General features: G+C 42.1%; 5 protein-coding genes across 5 annotated transcripts; 2 read left to right on the top strand and 3 right to left on the bottom strand.

Annotated features, from left to right (window-relative positions):
• Positions 1-127: 127 nt before the first annotated feature.
• Positions 128-2,215, bottom strand: LOC119550165. The gene has a single exon (XM_037858700.1). The coding sequence runs from the start codon at positions 2,213-2,215 to the stop codon at positions 509-511; it is 1,707 nt and encodes a 568-aa protein (XP_037714628.1). The 3' UTR covers positions 128-508.
• A 243-nt stretch (positions 2,216-2,458) lies between these two features.
• On the bottom strand, positions 2,459-4,295 carry LOC119550329. The gene has a single exon (XM_037858935.1). It carries the CDS (start codon positions 4,274-4,276, stop codon positions 2,546-2,548), a length of 1,731 nt encoding a protein of 576 aa, XP_037714863.1. The 5' UTR covers positions 4,277-4,295; the 3' UTR covers positions 2,459-2,545.
• A 313-nt stretch (positions 4,296-4,608) lies between these two features.
• LOC119549850 lies at positions 4,609-6,348 on the bottom strand. The gene has a single exon (XM_037858146.1). The coding sequence runs from the start codon at positions 6,346-6,348 to the stop codon at positions 4,609-4,611; it is 1,740 nt and encodes a 579-aa protein (XP_037714074.1).
• Positions 6,349-6,895: 547 nt separating this feature from the next.
• Positions 6,896-10,366, top strand: LOC119549847. The gene is made up of 5 exons (XM_037858140.1): positions 6,896-6,937; positions 6,992-7,409; positions 7,463-7,571; positions 8,018-8,906; positions 8,972-10,366. Exons 1-5 carry the CDS (start codon positions 6,896-6,898, stop codon positions 10,364-10,366), a joined length of 2,853 nt encoding a protein of 950 aa, XP_037714068.1.
• An 831-nt stretch (positions 10,367-11,197) lies between these two features.
• Positions 11,198-17,152, top strand: LOC119549910 (mitochondrial proton/calcium exchanger protein). Its single transcript, XM_037858230.1, has 5 exons — positions 11,198-11,242; positions 11,621-11,941; positions 13,713-16,024; positions 16,086-16,382; positions 16,445-17,152. Exons 2-5 carry the CDS (start codon positions 11,869-11,871, stop codon positions 16,805-16,807), a joined length of 3,045 nt encoding a protein of 1,014 aa, XP_037714158.1. The 5' UTR covers positions 11,198-11,242; positions 11,621-11,868; the 3' UTR covers positions 16,808-17,152.
• The last annotated feature ends 952 nt before the right edge of the window (positions 17,153-18,104 follow it).

The raw sequence follows: 18,104 nt of genomic DNA, 5'->3' as shown, positions 1-18,104 counted from the left end.
AATAAAAATGCTTTTGCAAAAAGTGTTTGAAATTGCGACACGGCGTTTAATTATTATAGTTTAAAGAGGTTACATTTATGCTTTATTTAATTTCATTCCAATTAGATTCAGGATTTTTATTGGCATTTCAAAAATTAGTTAATAGTGTTCTCATGAATTTTATTGGCATATCAACAATTATTTAATAGAGTTAGGACCTTAGATTGCTTTCTTATCGATGCCATTGGAAGTAAACCAGCAGACTGAATAAATCCTCCTGATAAGATAGGTTGCTCTGCATTATCCTCAGTGTAGTTTAGTTTTAGATTGATTGTAGTTTAGTTTAGTTCAAATTGAGATAGGCATATTGGTCAAGGTTGCTCTGCTGCCAACCATTTAATCAATATATTTCCATGACCTGCAAGAATAGTTCCATAACCATAAACCCATGAAATTGACAGAACGATTAGCATTTATTTGTGGTTAATAAGTTGATATATTATAAATTCATTTGGAGTGGTGTTTTCTTTCAATGCCACCTGTAGTAACCAAGCTCCCAGAGAAACGCCAGAAAACTTAAGATAGTTCCTACCAAAAAGGCCAGCCATACATACAAAAAGTCCAGCCATTTGAGATCGCAATACACCTCAACCTCATCTTCTTTGTAGGAGATCTTTCGAAGGACCACAAGTTCGTTAAAGGTGTTTCTGAACCAAAATCTATACAGCCCAGTAGCGTGAGTTAAATCTGTGTAGCGAAGAAGGGACTTGTAGAAAATGGAGTTCCTTGGCAGGTGCAATGCCAAAATTATAAATGGCTTGAAAACCAGCTCCTTGGATCGACGGAAAATGGGTCGACGAAGTCTATCTTGAGAGTGCATCAGAAATGGCCATAGGGTGTAGGTCACAGGATAGGCATAAGATTGATCCATCGAGATGCGTTTTCTCTGAAAGTCCGTAGAGTTCGTCATCTGGAATATATCGCTGTGGGTATCCACAAACTCGGAGCCCATTGTAAAGGCTAGGTAATTCAACTCAGTTGGTATAATAAGGATTTTAAGCTTCCGGCTACGAATTTGATCCCAGCCCTGGATTTTCTCATTCGCTGGTGGATGAACTAGCCAGGTCTCCAAACTGGCCATATAAAAGTTGCTGAAAAAGAAACCATTCAGCAGGATCAACCAATAAATACACATCAGTTTGGTGGATAGTCTTCGGGGTAAGGTAAAAGGCTGTGCCAGGGATCCTCGCAAAACTTTATCTCCGACAAAGCAGCATCGCCAGCTGGGACTCAAGGCCGATTCCAAACGATGGAAATTACCTAGCACTAAAGCCATCAGGAACGCAAGAGGTATTAGTCTTCTTAGAGGAAATTCAATAAAGAAACGATTTCGGCCACGGGGGCTTTCCATGGGTACCATCAGGAACCAGCTGGATACCTCCATAGGAATGTTAGTTTTGCTTGAGTCAATGCCCAGACCATCAATACCCAGCGGAAAATCGACGTGCTTCATCTCCGACAGCTTGGTAATATTCGTCAAATGCCTCATACCCTCTTCAGGTACTAGATCCCAGCAAATGTGAAGAGTTGCATTCATGGTGTTAACATAGTTCCGTATGAAGGCGTTGAGATATCCACCCAACTGGCGAGTTCCGTCGGCATCTCGGTAGACCACAGTTCGAGGGATTATGTTGTCGGGTAGTGCCTCTAAGGTATATCCCCCCATGTCTTGGAGTTGAGGCTCAAAGTATTGTCGAATTTCCATTACATTTCGTTTTATTATGCTTAATTTTGGAAATGCCTTGAAGCTGTAGATAAACCCTCTGTTTGATCCCTTAAATGCCAACACATTGAGCATACTTTCACTTAAGCACTGCTGGAATAGTTTATGAATGTGGCTATCTGAAGACCCGAATAGTATGGTGGGTGTATCTCGCATATCTTCAAGATTACTATACAGTGCCTTCATTATATCTTTTTCAGTTTTTTCCAAGCAAACCAGTACCAGTATATTTGAGTTGAAAGCATCTTTTAGATACACATTGTAATTTGCATTGAAGTTTAGAATGGGAAACTCTTCTTGAAAGTCTTGTAGATTCCAGCACGTGTTACTTTGAGTTAAAAGAAGTATTGTATTGTAATGAAGCTCTTTCTCAAGGGTCTTTAATAGGTTGTTCAAAAACACACTATGTGTTTCGACTGAACTTATTAATATAAAATATAAAGCCAGACGCATTTTCAAGACGACTACTCAAAGCGGATTTTTATGAAAAACTGCAACCCGATGGAACATTTGCTTAGTTATGGTTAGGATGATAAAATCTGGTGAAAGTCATTCCATCGACAAGGAACTAATAATCTATAAAAACTGAAATGTCACAGTCTTTAATTGCGAATGCATTTCTTTATTTCCCACGCAGAAAAGAATGTCAGCACCAACTTGTTATTCACAGGTAAATATTTCTGTTTTCGAGGAAACTTTAGAACAATCAGTTTACCTAAGCGGTAAGCATTTATTTTGTATTTATACATAGTATTAAGGTTAATACAATTTAACAAGGTTATTTTATTTTGGTGTATGTTTCAAACGCCACCTTTGGTATCCAATCTCGCCAAGGAACACTAGGAAACTTGTGATAGTTCCACCCACAAAGCCAAGCCATACAAAGTGAAAATCCTGCCACTTCAGATCAAAATAGGCCTCATGGTCCATATCCACTGCATACGATATTTTGCCCAGGGCAACCAATTCGTAAAAGCTTTGTCTGAACCAAAAATGATAAAGTCCACTCTCATGAGTTTGTAAACTATATCGGTTGAGAGACTGCTGAAATACCGAGTTGTTAGGCAGTGTCATAGCCATTATAATAAAGGGTAGAATCACTATATCTTTGGATCGGCGGAAGATGGGTCGACGTAGCCTAAGTTGTGCCTGTTCCAAAAGTGGCCACAAGGTGAAAGTCACTGGATATGCAAAAGATTGATCCATAGAGATGCGCTTCCTTTGAAAATCCGCCGAGTCGGTGATGCGAAATAAATCGCTGTGGGCCTCTACATACTCCCCGCCCAAGGTGGTCTCCAAGTAATCCAGATCCGAAGGGATTGTGAGGATATACAGCTTCCTGCGACGCATTTGCTCATAGTCTGTTATTCGATCTAGAGTCGGGGGATGGACGAACCAAGTCGTGAGGTAGACAATACAAAAGTTGCTCACAAAGAAACCGTTCAGCAGGAGCAACCAATAAATTAACATCAGTTTTGGAGACAGTCGTTTGGGTAGGATAAATGGCTGTGCCAGGGTACCTCTCAGGACTTTATTTCCCACCAAGTACCATCGCCAACTCGGACCCAAACCCACTTCCAACCGATGGGCATTGCTGAGCACCATTGCTACCAGTAACATTAAAGGTATTAGCCTGTACAAACCAAAACTTAAGTAGAAACGAGCTCGGGGGAGGGCGGGTTCCATGGGCAGCATCAGGAACCAGCTGGAAATCTCCATTAAAATGTTCTGTTTTAATATCCTTTGGTCGAGACCATCAAAGCCTAGAGGAAAGTCCCAAAGTCTGTTCTCCGAGAGTGTAATATTATCCAACGAAGTGATTATACCGTCCTCGGGAACTAGGTCCCAGCAAATTTCAAGAGTGGCGTTTATGGTGCTCACATAGTTTCGTATGAAGTGGCTGAGATATCCGCCCAACTGGCGATTTCCATCGGCATTTCGGTAGGTCACAGTTCTTGGCATTATGTTGTCGGGTAAAGTCTTAATGGTATACCCCCCGAGATCCTGCAGCTGAGGCTCAAAGTACCGTTGAGTTTCTGGCAGACTGCGTTTTATAACACGAAATGTTGGAAATGCCTGGAAACTGTAGATGTACTCTCTATTTGAGCCTTTAAATGCCAATACATTGAGCATGTTTTCACTGAAACACTCCAGGAACAGATCTCGTATGTGTTTAACCGAAGATCCGAATAGTATGGTGGCGGTCTCTCGCATATCTTGGAGATTACTATACAGTGCCTTCATTGTGTCTTTTTCATTTTTCATCAAACAAGCAAGTACTAGTATCTTTGAACTGAAAGCATCTTTGAGATACACACTTTGCTTTGCATTGAAATTTAGAATGGGAACCTTACTTTGTAAGTTTTTAAACATCAGACACGAATCCCTTGAAGAGTAAATTTCTAAAATAGTCCTATAATGCAGCTCAACCTCAAGAGATTTAAGGATATTATTCAAGGTAAAATTATCAGCTTTTACCAAACTGGTTAATATAAAATAAAAAGCTAGCCGCATTTTGAAGTGGCCTGTTCAAAACGGGTTGGTAAAATGAACTGCTACTTGGTTGGACTTTCCCCAAGGGCTATAGTCATAACGATAAAATCTGTTGACTGCACAACCAGAACCGTCAAGCACTAACAATTAATTGTCACTTTTTTTAATAGTGTCAAGTGTCAAGTGCCAAGGAGAACCGGCATATATGGGTGGTTTATCTAATTAATGTACCCATAGATAAACATTTTTAAAGAATACCTTTAAATATTAATAAATTCATTCAATCTATAGGTCTTATAAAGGATTAAAATTTATTATGTACAGTTAAGAAGGCTTATAAAATAACAAAACTATTAAAGTGATGTTTTATTTAAGTGCCATCTGTGGTATTTAATTTCACCAAGAAAGACTAAGATACTTAAGATACTTCCCACTAGAAAGGCCAGCCATACAAAGCTGTAATCGTGCCACTCAAAGTCGCGATAGGTCTTTAGGTTATCATCTATTTTGTAATTGATTTTTCGCAGGTCAAGTAACTCATTGAAGCTCCGTTTGAACCAAAAATCGTACAATCCGCTCTGATAAGTGAGTGACTTATAGCGATTCAATGATTTGTAAAATACCGAATTGTTTGGCAAGGGCATGGCCATGATCAATAGAGGTATGATCTCTATATCCCTGGATCGTCGGAATGCGGGTTTCAGGAGTCTGGTCTGTGCATGCTCCAAAAGTGGCCATAAGGTCTCGGTCACAGGATAGGCATAGGATGGGTCCATAGATAGTCGCATGTCTTGGAACTCCACCGAGTTGGTTAGTTCGAAAATATCACTATGGTCATCTGTAAATTCCTTGCCTAGGGCCTTCTTCAAGGTATCCAATTCGGAAGGGACAATTAAGAGCCTCAGATTCAAGCTGCGCATTTGTTCCCAGGTGCGGACTGTATGAGCCAATGGTGGATCTACCAACCAAGTTTCAAGATTGGCTGTGTAATAGTTGCTAACAAAGAATCCACTCAGCAGAAGCAACCAATAAATGAGCATTAGTTTGGGGGAGAGTGCTCTGGGTAGGATAATCGGTTGGGCCAGGATTCCTCGCAGGACTTTATCTCCCACGACGCAACATCGCCAGCTGGGACTCAAGCCCACTTCAATTCGCTGGGCATTGCCTAGCAGTACAGCCAAAAGTAACATCAATGGTATTATCCTCTCCCAACCCAGTTTGTTCAAGAAACTAGATCGGGGCAAATAGGGTTCCATGGGCAGCATCAGGAACCAGCTAGAAACCTCCATTTGAACGTTTTGTTTGGTCGTCCCATGCTCAATACCATGAATACCCAGCGGAAAGTCCACGTTGTAAGTTTCCGAGAGGCGGATTACTTCCGTCAACTTTTTCATGCCATCTTCCGGAACCAGCTCCCAGCAGATTTTGAGAGTAGCATTAATGGTGCTCACATAGTTCCGTATAAAGGGGTAAAGATATCCAGCCAACTGGCGATTTCCATCCGGACTCCTGTAGACCACTGTTCGCGGTATTATATTATCGGGTAGTGCCCTGAGGGTATAGCCACCCAGATCCGTAAGATGTCCTTCAAAATATAAAGAAATTTCTTTTACACTTCTTTTAATTAACTGAAATCTTGGGAATGCCTTAAGACTGTAAATAAACTCCGTATCTTTACCCTTGAAAGCCACCACATTAAGCATTTTTTGTCTTTGACACTCCACGAATATATCCCTAATTTCGTAGTTCGAAAGAACGAATAACACAGTGGGAGTATCGCGCATATCTTCCAGATTTTCATAGAGTGCCAGCATGGTGTTTCCTTCGTTTTTGTTCAAGCAAACTAGTGCCAGCATATTTGTATTGAATTTATCTTTTAGATACAAACTTTGATTTGCATTGAGATTCAGGATGGGCATCTGGTTTTGAATGTATTTATGTTTCCAGCACGAACTACTTTCAGACGAACTTTCTAAAAGAAGAATTGTTTCATAGCGAAGCTCGACTTTAAGAGATTTTAAAATGTATCTCAAGGAGGCGCAGTGTGTGTCTACCAAACCGATGGTAAATATTACATACAACGTTAGCCTCATTCTCAAGTTGTCTGCTTCATAGGGAAGGATAAAATAAACTGTAACTTGCTGGGAAAGTATTACTTTGGTTAGGGTAGTTATAAAAAACAGTCAAACAATCAGAACCTGTGAACAATGACAGTTCAAAGGTCATTGCTTTTAATTGGATCTGGGTATTAACATAGAATGCATTAATGGTATGTTTGGCTTACAAGAAACAAAAAAAAAATTTGGAATAATGGTTAACATTAAAATATATTAAAAAATTTAAAATCAAACCGTTTGTAAGCCGTTGTGTAAGGGTGTATAAAATAAATAAATAAATACATTCATTTTCTGTATTATTTCAGTTAAGTTTTTGAACTTACATTAAAATTAATTCAAAAATATATGTATGGGCGCCAAAAAAACAATCGATACCGACTGATCGTGATAACAGCGCCATATTAATACATTGTGCAGCACTGAAATTCTTATGACGCGTTTTCCAACACAGTAGGACGCCCATTTGAAAAAGAATGTTAAACTTGGCGTCGCGTATTGTTTACTACTAAATTATTAGCTGAAAATGGATTTCTTCACTGCCATTTCGACGATTGGCGATACGCGAGTAAGTTCTAAGGTTTTTATATGTGTGTTTTCAATTAGTAACATAGAAAATCAGGCGGTAGCCAAGGAATTCGCCTATGCCTTCATGCAAGCCTTGATCTCTGATCCTGAAAACTGGATTATAAAAGTCTCCCACCAGTTTGTGGGTCACTGTTTTAAAGCTCTTAACCTGAATTTCCAAGTGAGCATTGAGGAATTTAGTCAAACACAGGATCATCCGTATCTCGATCATAACCCCAACTATATCTTTGATCCTCCGCCGAATTTAATGGAGAGACTGGATGAGTTCCTGGTTCAGCTGCCTCGGATGTTGGCCCAAATTGCAGACCATCTGGCCAAGAAGGGGGACAGAGATCAGATACATCCATTATCATGCTATCTGAAGCTCGTCGTAAAGTGGATCAAAGTGGTGGATGCCGTAGGTGCCGACCTGGAACTCAACCAATTCCTGTGCGAACCGCTGGCCCGACTGTGTAGGTTATCCATATTGCTTAAAATATAGTCACCGATCCTAAACCTTCCGTAGCTTTCAGCTTTCTGGGCGGACTGGCCAAATTACTGCCCGACTATGAGGACTTCCAAGGTCTGAAGGAGATTTGCGTATCACTCGCCGTGGGTGTTCGATATGGCGTATTGTAAGTACAAATTCAGGGGATGCACAGAAGTCTATTTGAAACCCAAATGGGTTGGGTTTCTAACATCATTACGCAAGACCAACCGTCTTCGATTAGATGAAATTTTTGTGTTATGTAAGGACTACTCTGGGAGCATTAGGATTGTCTCCATTTTATAAACATTTTAAGATCCTAAACACATGTATTTAATGAAACTAATCACAGTATAAATACATAAACATTTGATGGTCAGAATAGATTTTTATTATAATTTACCTACCTATGTAGATCACATAACATAATTTCAATTTATTACCTAAAATATGTCAAGTAATGGTTTTCCAACCAATATTGTAATTAAAATATATTCATCTAAACTTTAAATCATCAAATGATAACCATAAATCGTTAGAATCGAACTATGTTCAATGGAGTTTATAAAGCAATCTTATTTTTATATTTTATAGTTACCAGGATACCTGCCCAGTGATTGTCCCACCCATGCTGGAAATATTCCAACAGCACTACGAATTCTTCTGTGGCGCGGAAAACTCTGCCCTGGACTTTGTCTACACTATCCTAAGCGTTGTGATGACCGAGAACGAAAGCTATATCATGGCCTATGAGTTCTTGGATTCGGTGCTCAAGCTGTTTAAATCGAGGAAGCAAAGAGATTACCTGCGATCCTTCTCGAACGAGCTGATAACAGGCAAGTATGTGATCCTGCAATTTGACACCCTCGAGAAGAGCCAGTCCAAACACTTGCTTTTGGCCACCTTGAGGTATTTGATGACTCTTCAAAGATATTTGGACAGCACAGAGGGATTCCCAAAGCGATTCCTTGAGGTTCTGCTGCAACTTGTCCTGAGGAAGCAGTCGACTTGTATGGTAGTTGCTTCTATGGCGTCAAAGGTATACATAGCCCTAGCAAAGCGGCAATCCCAGATTGAGGATTGGGACATAGGACAGCACATCCTGGAAACCTACATCAAGAATCCTTCATCTCCCCGAGCAATTGTGAGCTACGCGCAATTCCGAGCTGAACTCAAGCGCTATTTGGAGACCATGAATGAACACTTTGAAGAGCTAATGGATTTCAGGTTCTTCTGCAAACTGCTCTGCGCTGCTAATGTTCGCATGGAGTTAAGTCTTATTGCAGCCCAATCGGTGAGCATTCTCTTTGAACTTCGCATGGCAGAGTACTCTGACCCAGAGGTTCGGCACCAGGTCGATGAATTCTTGTGCGCCTGGCCGCATTTTCTGCACACCTCATTTACGCAAAGTGGGGCTAGACCCATTCTCCTTGGCATCTATGGTATGATCGATTTTGACGCTGTTGCGGAGTGTAATGCTACTGTAAGCTTCAAGAAATTAAACATGATATTAATTTATCTTAAAATAATCATAATTTATTTATGTAGTTGCTTATAAAGTTGGAGGATTGCTGTCTAAATAGTTTCTTAGACGACTACACCCTTACTGAGTCGGAGATCTATGACCTCTACTGGAATATGTCGCGCTCTGCGGATGTAACTGGGAATATTCTGTTACACTCCACAGCAGCAAGGGATTTGCGGGAAAGGATTGTCAGCTTGCAGGACGATTTGAACACCGCCGAGGCTTCTTCACCGGAGATCCCTATAAGTAATGAGCTTTTTGAGGAATATGCCAATAATATTCGTCGCCTGCATGCAATGCTGATGGCCAACAAACTGCGCCCACGTCATGTTAAGAATCTATACGAAACTCTTGCCAAATTTGTGCTGGAAAGACCTACACATAATGAGAACATAACTCTCTATGGATCGGAGAGCTTGGCTGCCATGCTAGTACTGATGCACAACAATCTAAGGCAACCGAACCAAGAGAAGACCATTAGGATATGCGGTATAGCCCAGCAGCTAAAGGATTTTTGCACTACTGAACTGTCCAACGACAGACTGGACTTGAAGCGGGCAAAGTTCATGTTCTGCTCGGTGCTTATACTGCAAATCTATCAGCTACCCAATTCGAACCTTGATACTGCTGCTCTCGACACGATTATTGAGTTACTGGCCTCACCACCAAGGGATGTACAACCTGTAGATGATCTACCAGCCAGTGAATATGTTTCCGACATGTACTTCATGTTCCGTCACCTCATCAAAGCGGCGGAAATCTTACTTCCCAGTAATAGGATGTGGAAGATCCTAGTTCAATATAAGGCGTCTGTACCAGCAATGAGGTACCTGGATCTCGAGATTGCGAAGCTGATAGATGCCATCATGGAATTTCGTATTGACATTTATATTAATTGTCTGCCGATTATACAGTTGCACTTATACCATGAGTCCAAAGCCAAGAAAAAGGCTTCTGTTGCTTTAACTGCCCACGTTCAGCTCATCGATAGGAACTGCGCTGTTTTGGATGCCTGGCTGATGCGTTACATCATCTTTAGGGATACGCTCAATCTTTTGATTAAGAACATGCGCTTTCGGCGAACAGAGGTGTCCGCCTCAAGAAATATTCTGTTTCCGCTGCAGCATGTCCTGACCCTCGTATCCGATTTGCACCTCCACGAAGAACACTTCAAAAGCATATCCAACCAGATGCGCTGTTTAGAGGTGGAGGCAGTTGGAATCCAGGAGAAGGCCGAAATGGAGAACTTTAGAACGGAGATAAGCATATATTTATATAAGGTCGAAGATGATGTTGAAGGAAAACTCACAGACCTGCCACCGGGACCTCTTAACTTTTGGCAGCACAACGCTCTACAAGATTCAAGCGGCTCAGCGAGACCACAGGTTCCCCAAATACTCATAACATCACATGAATAATACTGATAATTCTCACAATGCTAATTTGTTACTAACTTTTAATGTTAATTTTACCCGAATAACTGAAACGATTATGCATAGATACAAAGATTCTCAACGAACAATTGTATTACTTATAATTTTACCTGAAAAGTTTTAAGCTTTAACAAAAGTATCTTTAATTTGTGATTATTGAAAATTGTACTATTGATTAACTGCGACAAATTTAAATCATTTTCCAACTTAAAATGTATTGTATAGAATTTACATGTTGTATAATACGTGAAATTAATTTTACCTAAACCATTGTAAGCCCTAACAAAAGTATCTTTTATGTGATTATTGATTATTTTACTATTAATTAACTGTGAGGAATTTAAATCTTTTACCAGATACATTTATATTATGTAGAATTAACTTGTTATATAATTTGTGATATTCCATATTAGTATCTCATATCATCACTATTATTACTGCTATCTAAAAACCAGAAAAAAACATATTAATACCTGGCTATTACTGTTTATTTTACTTTAATAATTTGTAGCCCTTTCATCGTTATCATTTATTTGTCATTATTGATTATATTACTATTGATTAACTATGTGGAATTCGAATACTTTTGTTTTAATAAACCAGATAATATATTAATTGTTAAGAACTAATATTTTGTATAATTAATAATCATCCTTAAACCTTTAGAAGGCAGTACACATAGTGACGAAGCGCTTTACTATACATGTTATTTGAATTTCAAAAATTCAAATCGGAAGTCCCCCTAATACCTACCCAACTGCACGGTATTTTTTAGCACTCGCAGAACGGTCACACCTAAGGCAACGTGAAAAAGTGAGAAAACAGAAGGTTTAGTTTAGTTTTTATTATTAACCAGCCACGGTAGGAGTGACAAATGGGTTTTACATATATAATCCGTTTAAAGAGCACGCTACAGTCAACGGCTAAATTAAAGGCCTGATTTAACCGGTTGTCAGCTGCACGAAATGCGAAAATAATTCGAAATTTGTTGCTGTAGTTGTGTAATTTGATTTGAGAAAGAGTGCTAAGCAAAAACAATGCGGATCGCGCGATATTGCGGCGATGACGTAGCTGATGCGTGTGTGTGTGTGTGTGTGCGCGCGCCTGTGTGTGTGCTGTCTAACTTTTCCGTTTTAGACATCAAAACAACTTGTGATTTAATCAATTTATTGAGTTTTTAACCAAATCCACAGTAGGCTAACAGCAGAAATCCCCTCCCTTTATTTACTTTTCCATTAGACGAGAATCGTGGAAAGGAACCGTTACATTGTGCATCAACGAAAGAGAAGGAGAGCGATAAGCGACAGCAAACAAAAACAAAAGAGGAAAGGGGGAGAAAGGAATCAGAAAAGCGACAGAGAAACCAAAGATACACAATCCACAGACAGTTTGTTGGAAATTCAAAATTACAATTGAAAATTCTTTGGATTCGGATTGGCAGCCGAGCCGAGCCCCACCCCCCACCGCCCCCGCACGCAGTCGCCGCCATGAACGCCCTGCTACGTCACAAGGGACGCAACCTGCGAACGAGTCATTTGGCCCAAAATGTCTACAAGCGCTGTAAGTTGGCCAAAACAAAAGCAAAAGCAAGGCAAAGCGAAAAATCCCACAAAACTTTCCATTGATTTTGCCCCATTTGCGTGTGTGTGTGTGTGTGAGAGCCCCTTATCCAGTATTTTGTTTTGACTGCACTTTCGCTGGAAGGAAACAGCTGACTGGTTGGAAACTACGACGTGCGCTGGAAATTTCCCCAAGGAAATTCTATTGTGTGGGATAGAAGCAGTGGCGTAGCCGGAAAATATTTTTTAGGGGACTTCAATATTTTTGTTTTGAACCCAATAGTCAGAAAGTTCATTGATTCTTAAAGTCTTTAACCGGTTTTCTGTCTCCAAAGCCCTCTTTATGATCCGTCACTGGTAGCTCACCTGCTAATTTAATCCCTCATATTATTTTTAACGTTTTGTTGACTAGCAATCTTATCTCTTGGCTTATATGTATGGCTTATTACTTGTCATTATAACTTTTATAAATATTCCCACATACTTGATTATGAATTTTTAAGTCTACTTGCTATAAGAACCCATTTTCTTCTGTTTTTCTAAAAAGCAACCATTCTGTTTAGGACATAATTAGCGCATTTAGCCTATTTCTAACAAAATCTTGTAGTGCAAACTGACAAATTCTACTTGTCACTCACAAATTTGGCAATATTTGGGATATAATTTTAGACTTTCTAAGAAATACCCTAACAAGGCACAGGTGCCAGAGACAGGTACCTGAAAAAAAAACAAGGGGGCATCTGCGGAAAAGTACAGTCACAGTTCAGTGCACAATATATTATTTAGACCTGAAAACAGGTCTGAAATAATTTAAGAGACCCGAAAAGAGGTCAGTAATCGCCTTCACTTTCTCCACCGCAGTTCCTTTTTCTGGTTCCCTCTTTTTCACTCATTTACCTTGATCAATTGCCAAGAATCGAAAAATCAAGTGGGAGAGGAAAAAAGGAAAAGTGCGCTGTAAACAATTGCACTCGGCGCACATTTCTCAATGTTTGCTAAATCGTTTATTTATAGAGATAGAGGCTTCGCAGTGTTTGTGCGAATTTCGATGTACTTTCTCATTTATGTAAGCTCCACTCCAGGTGCTAATTTGTCTCCCCAGTCGCCTGCGATCTTTGCCTTTTCCACTATCAACCATCAGTTCTACTCGAAATCCCAACAAAAATCCATAATCAGGGGTTAAAACGCTTATCAACCGCAAGTTTGTATTGTTTCTTTTTCGTTGTGATTAATAATTTATTGTGTGCTTTTATTTTTCTGCTTTGTTCACCCTTTTTTGCCGGCTGTTCAAGATTGTTGAACTGATTTCAGTTTCATAGAGAAAAAGAAAAGGTGTTTCGGAAAAGCCTTCCGTCATGCTTTTGTTGCATTCATACTTACTACAGAAATAGTTCATTGAACTAATAGATGTTTTCTGAATTTTATCTGAACAATTATTGTTTTCTTTTAATATGTAACCTCTCTTTAAAAAATTCTTGAGAATTCGGGATATCAGGGAATGAATAAAATAAAGCCTTGGGATGACATAGAAAAATAAAGGATGAAACCTCTGAAGAATTCGCGGCTAGAAAAATAAACATTTATAGATTTCTCTGTAAAATAATTAAAATTTGTAATAAAGTCTTAAAATCGCAACAAAATTATTTAAAATAAAACCCACTGTTATTAGGGATCCTCATTAGTATACATAGTTATTTTCAAGTTTACTACAAAGCAAAATTCTGAATAATTTGTTCTCATACTTATCACAGTTTTTCGAACTCTTTTTGCAGATATTAAATCGAGCTGTTGCGCGTGTAGCTCGACTAACTTCACAGATGGACCCGCCACAGTGGATGAGCGGCCCCGGAGATCCGCATCCACTTCGGCGCTAGAGATTAGCAGATCGCTGGGTGCCCACCGGAGATTCCAGCCACACGCCAGCTACGGATACCACTACTCTGGCCATGGATTCAGGCATCTGCACGCCAGCCGGTCTATGTGGGAGACGTCCAGCTCGAAGATCGACGTGACCGTCAAGAAGTTGAAAAACCAGCAGAAGGAGAAGGTCGAGGGGATCATGAAGGAGGTGGCCAATGGTCAGGCGGCGGCAGCGGGTGGTAGCAGTGCAGCTACCGCCTCTGCCTCCTCAGAGAAAGGTCAAAACGCTAGCGCGACGACCGGATCCACATCGGCAACTGCTTCGACGACATCTTTGGCCCAAACTGCGGACAAGACCGTGGCCAAGCCAAAGAAGTCGCTCGGCACACGAATTTGGGACGAGGTGGTGCACTATTACCACGGCTTTCGGCTGCTCTCCATCGATGTGGCCATCTGCTCGAAGCTCCTTTGGAGGGTGCTCAACGGCAAGACACTTACGCGGCGCGAGAACAAGCAGCTGCAGCGGACCACCTCGGATCTGTTCCGACTGATCCCCTTCTCGGTGTTCATTATTGTGCCCTTCATGGAGCTGCTGCTGCCGTTGTTCATCAAATTTTTCCCCGGCATGCTGCCCTCCACGTTCCAGACCTCAACCGATCGTCAGGAGAAGCTGCGCCAGTCGCTGGGTGTCCGCCTCGAGGTGGCCAAGTTTCTGCAGCAGACCCTCGATCAGATGCCCGTCCAGCACAAGGAGCACAGCAGCGAGGAGGCCAAGCAGTTCGAAGTCTTCTTCACCAAGATCCGCAATCCTACTGAGGCCGTAAGCAATGATGATATCATCAAGTTCGCCAAGCGATTTGACGACGAGATCACCCTGGACTCCCTTTCCCGGGAGCAACTGGCGGCACTTTGCCGGGTTCTCGAGCTAAACACAATCGGCACCAGCACGCTGCTGCGTTTCCAGCTGCGGCTGAAGCTGCGATCCCTGGCCACCGATGACCGGGTGATTGCCCGCGAAGGAGTCGACTCTTTGGACCTATTAGAGCTGCAGCAGGCGTGCAAGGCACGTGGAATGCGGGCCTATGGACTCACGGAGGAGCGTCTTCGTTTCCAGCTAAAGGAGTGGATCGATCTCTCGCTGAACGAGCAGGTGCCGCCTACGCTGCTGCTCCTCTCCAGGACCATGCTCATTTCCGACGACAGCATCACCACTGACAAGCTCAAGGAGACGATGCGCGTGCTGCCAGATGCAGTGGGTGCTCACACACGTCATGCCATCGGCGAGAGCGAGGGCAAGGTGGACAACAAGACCAAGATCGAGATCATCAAGGAGGAGGAGCGGAAGATTCGCGAGGAACGCGAGGAGGAGCACGAGGAAACCATCGCCAAGCGATCGGCCATCAAGGAGGAGATTCCCGCTCCCTATGTGTTTGCCGAGAAGCTTACCAATAATATTTTGGACCGCAAGGAGCCGGCCTCGGTGTCCGAGACGGATAAGGGCATTTCCTCAACTGATGTCCAACTGCTGTCCGACGCCCTGAAGACCCTTTCATCCGATAAACAGCTTGTGGTAGAGAAGGAAACAATCAAGGAACTGAAGGAGGAGCTGGCCGACTACAAGGAAGATGTGGAGGAGCTGCGTGAAGTGCGACAGGTGGTCAAGGAGCCAGTGCGTGAGAGTAGGGCTGCCAAGATGCTCTACAACCGGGTCAACAAGATGATCTCCCAGCTAGATAATGTCCTTAATGATCTGGAGGCAAGGCAAAACCAGATTAAGCAGGCTGAGTCCACCGATTTCGTGGCCCCCAGCCCCGCTGTCGAGCCGCAGCAGATGGTGCATATCGACGAACTGGTCTCCACCATCAAGCGAATGAAGGAGGCCTCCGATGAGGAGAGATTTAAGGTTGTTGGGGATCTGCTGGTCAAACTCGATGCGGACAAGGATGGTCTGCTTTCGGTGCAAGAGATCACCAAGGCGGTGCAGAGCATCGATAGCGAGGCCACCAACATCGACAAGAAGCAGCTGGAGGAGTTCACTGAGCTCCTGTCTAAGCAGGCGACCCGGAAACGCAACGAGGAGATGCTGCGCATCGACGATCTGATGAATAACATAAAGGTGCTGAAGGAAACCAGTGACGAGGCGCGACTCAAGCACATCGAAGCTGTCCTGGAGAAGTTTGATGCCGACAAAGATGGCGTGGTAACAGTCAACGATATTCGAAAGGTAAAAATGCTCTACAAAAGTATTTGAAATCTATACTAAACAGATAATGTGTTCTTTACAGGTCATGGAGTCTATTGGTCGTGACAATATTAAGCTAAGCGAGAAGGCCATTGAGGAACTCATCAGTCTGCTTGACAAGGAGCAAGTGCTGCAGGCAGAGCAAAAGATTGAAAAGGCCATTGCCAAGAGCATGAAAGAGGCTGAGAAACTGAAGTCTGAGGTAGACAAAGTGGATAAGGATTTGGCCAAGTTGGTGAGTGATGTCCACGACTCCGCCAAGGAGATTCAGGATATTGCCAACGCACTGCGCGATAAGGAGGAAATAGTGCCCGATAAAGCTAAGGAGTTTAAGGCGGAGGTGGGTGTGGTCTAACATCCTAATAGTGCAAATATTTATCAATTATTTTTGTGCCCTTTTAGCCCGCTTTTAAGGATACGGCCAAAACATTAAAGGACAACGCAAAGAACCTGGACGAAGCGGCGCCAAAGGATGCCAAAGCAGATCCCAAATCGCCTACAAAGGCTTCGGGAGGATCCGGACCATCAGGCAAGTCCGGTGGCGGTGCCAGCAGTGGAGGAGCAGGCGGCGTTATTACTGGTGCAGCAACGACGGAATCGGCGATCCGAGAGGCGGCCGAGCGGCAAATGGAGAAGATCCTGCCCTCCACGGACATTGGCCTGCCGCCCACGATACAAACACCAACGCAACCACCGACGTCCAAGAAGGCAACGGCCACTGCATCGACCCTGTCCACGACGATTACGGCCAAGAAGCTGCTCTGACCGGCCGAGGAGTCCAATAAGTCCAAGGAGGGATCGGCCCAGACAACTCCTAAGCGTGTACCTAAGCCGAAGTGATGTGTGATGGAGAAGGGGCGGAGGAGAGGTGCTGCTCGTGTGTCCCCCCCATTTTGTTCCGACTATACAAAGAATTAATTGTTACCACTTAACGTAAACGTAGGAAGAAAATCGAAACGAGAATGCAACTCTGTATTTATCTGAATCCGAGATCCTGGTGCAGGATCTGGAGAGTGTGCTATACTTAACGCGTGGCTGTAGTACGGTATCTTCTCTAAGTAAGGCACAAACCAGAAACTACTAGAAATACATAAGAATATATCACCTTAACCTATGTATCTTGATTTCTAAGTTTTAAACACACACACAAACCCACAGCTACATCCGCAATATGTGTTATGTACCTCCCATTCACTTGGCCCAAAAAAAAAGCAACAAAAATATTAGCGAAGCGATTGTGATCATTAAGCGAAATGTTAATTTACGATTTATAACCTCCTTCTATTGATATGTGTTTACATCAAGCAAATGAATTAAGACGACGGGGTTTTTTTAGGGATTACGAAATGTTGAAGTTGAATTTAAACCACGTGATAGCCCTAAACAATAATGTGTGCTTGAGTTAGCTAAAAGGAATTTGTAAAAGTGTTTCGCAATAAAAGTTAGTATAAAAATAATTAACCGAGTGCAGTTTGCGGGGTCAATCTAGCTATTTGTGAAATGATTTTCCATGCTGATGCACAATTTCTATTTGGGCACTATCAACAATTTGCCAGAAAGTACTACTGCTGGAGCAGGATTTGGGATTGTTAAATAACTGACTTAGACCGAACAAACCGCATTGATTGCTCAGAATAATATATTTTTGCATTGTTTATTGCCTCGGGAGCGAAATGGTGTTCCACAACCAAGCCACCCAGCCCCGAAAACGAGAGCCCGGTCTTGCCAACTGGCCGGCTGTGATTCGCAATCGACAACCACAGAACCCAAACTTTTACGGCCAACTTAGTTTGGGCCAACGAGGAGCGGAGGATCGGAGGAGCAGCATCATATCCTGGGCAATAGAAGTAATAAAAATTACCACAAAATGTTCAAAATTTTCATCTTTTGCTGCCCGCTGACCGATAAATTCTCATCATATTCAGCAATGGCCAAGAAAGTGTGGTGGTACTCGTAAAATATTTAGAAATGCCCTCAAATAGTTTGGCCTCTTTGTTCCGGCAAAGCAATTGAATACAATCAAATATGGAGCTGCCTGAAATAAGGATTATTAATAGGATTA

This window comes from Drosophila subpulchrella, chromosome 2R, assembly GCF_014743375.2.
Source record: "Drosophila subpulchrella strain 33 F10 #4 breed RU33 chromosome 2R, RU_Dsub_v1.1 Primary Assembly, whole genome shotgun sequence".
Taxonomy (NCBI): Eukaryota; Metazoa; Arthropoda; class Insecta; order Diptera; family Drosophilidae; genus Drosophila; species Drosophila subpulchrella.
This window is presented reverse-complemented; position numbering and strand designations above follow the sequence as displayed.

Bases quoted from the DNA above. Each gene is read 5' to 3' on its own strand.
- LOC119550165 (XM_037858700.1), bottom strand. From the start codon at position 2,215: ATGCGTCTGGCTTTATATTTTATATTAATAAGTTCAGTCGAAACACAT.
- LOC119550329 (XM_037858935.1), bottom strand. From the start codon at position 4,276: ATGCGGCTAGCTTTTTATTTTATATTAACCAGTTTGGTAAAAGCTGAT.
- LOC119549850 (XM_037858146.1), bottom strand. From the start codon at position 6,348: ATGAGGCTAACGTTGTATGTAATATTTACCATCGGTTTGGTAGACACA.
- LOC119549847 (XM_037858140.1), top strand. From the start codon at position 6,896: ATGGATTTCTTCACTGCCATTTCGACGATTGGCGATACGCGA. The intron at 6,938-6,991 runs GTAAGTTCTAAG...ATAGAAAATCAG, and splicing joins CGACGATTGGCGATACGCGA to GCGGTAGCCAAGGAATTCGC. The intron at 7,410-7,462 runs GTAGGTTATCCA...AACCTTCCGTAG, and splicing joins CGAACCGCTGGCCCGACTGT to CTTTCAGCTTTCTGGGCGGA.
- LOC119549910 (XM_037858230.1), top strand. From the start codon at position 11,869: ATGAACGCCCTGCTACGTCACAAGGGACGCAACCTGCGAACGAGTCAT. The intron at 11,942-13,712 runs GTAAGTTGGCCA...CTCTTTTTGCAG, and splicing joins CCAAAATGTCTACAAGCGCT to ATATTAAATCGAGCTGTTGC. The intron at 16,383-16,444 runs GTGGGTGTGGTC...GTGCCCTTTTAG, and splicing joins CTAAGGAGTTTAAGGCGGAG to CCCGCTTTTAAGGATACGGC.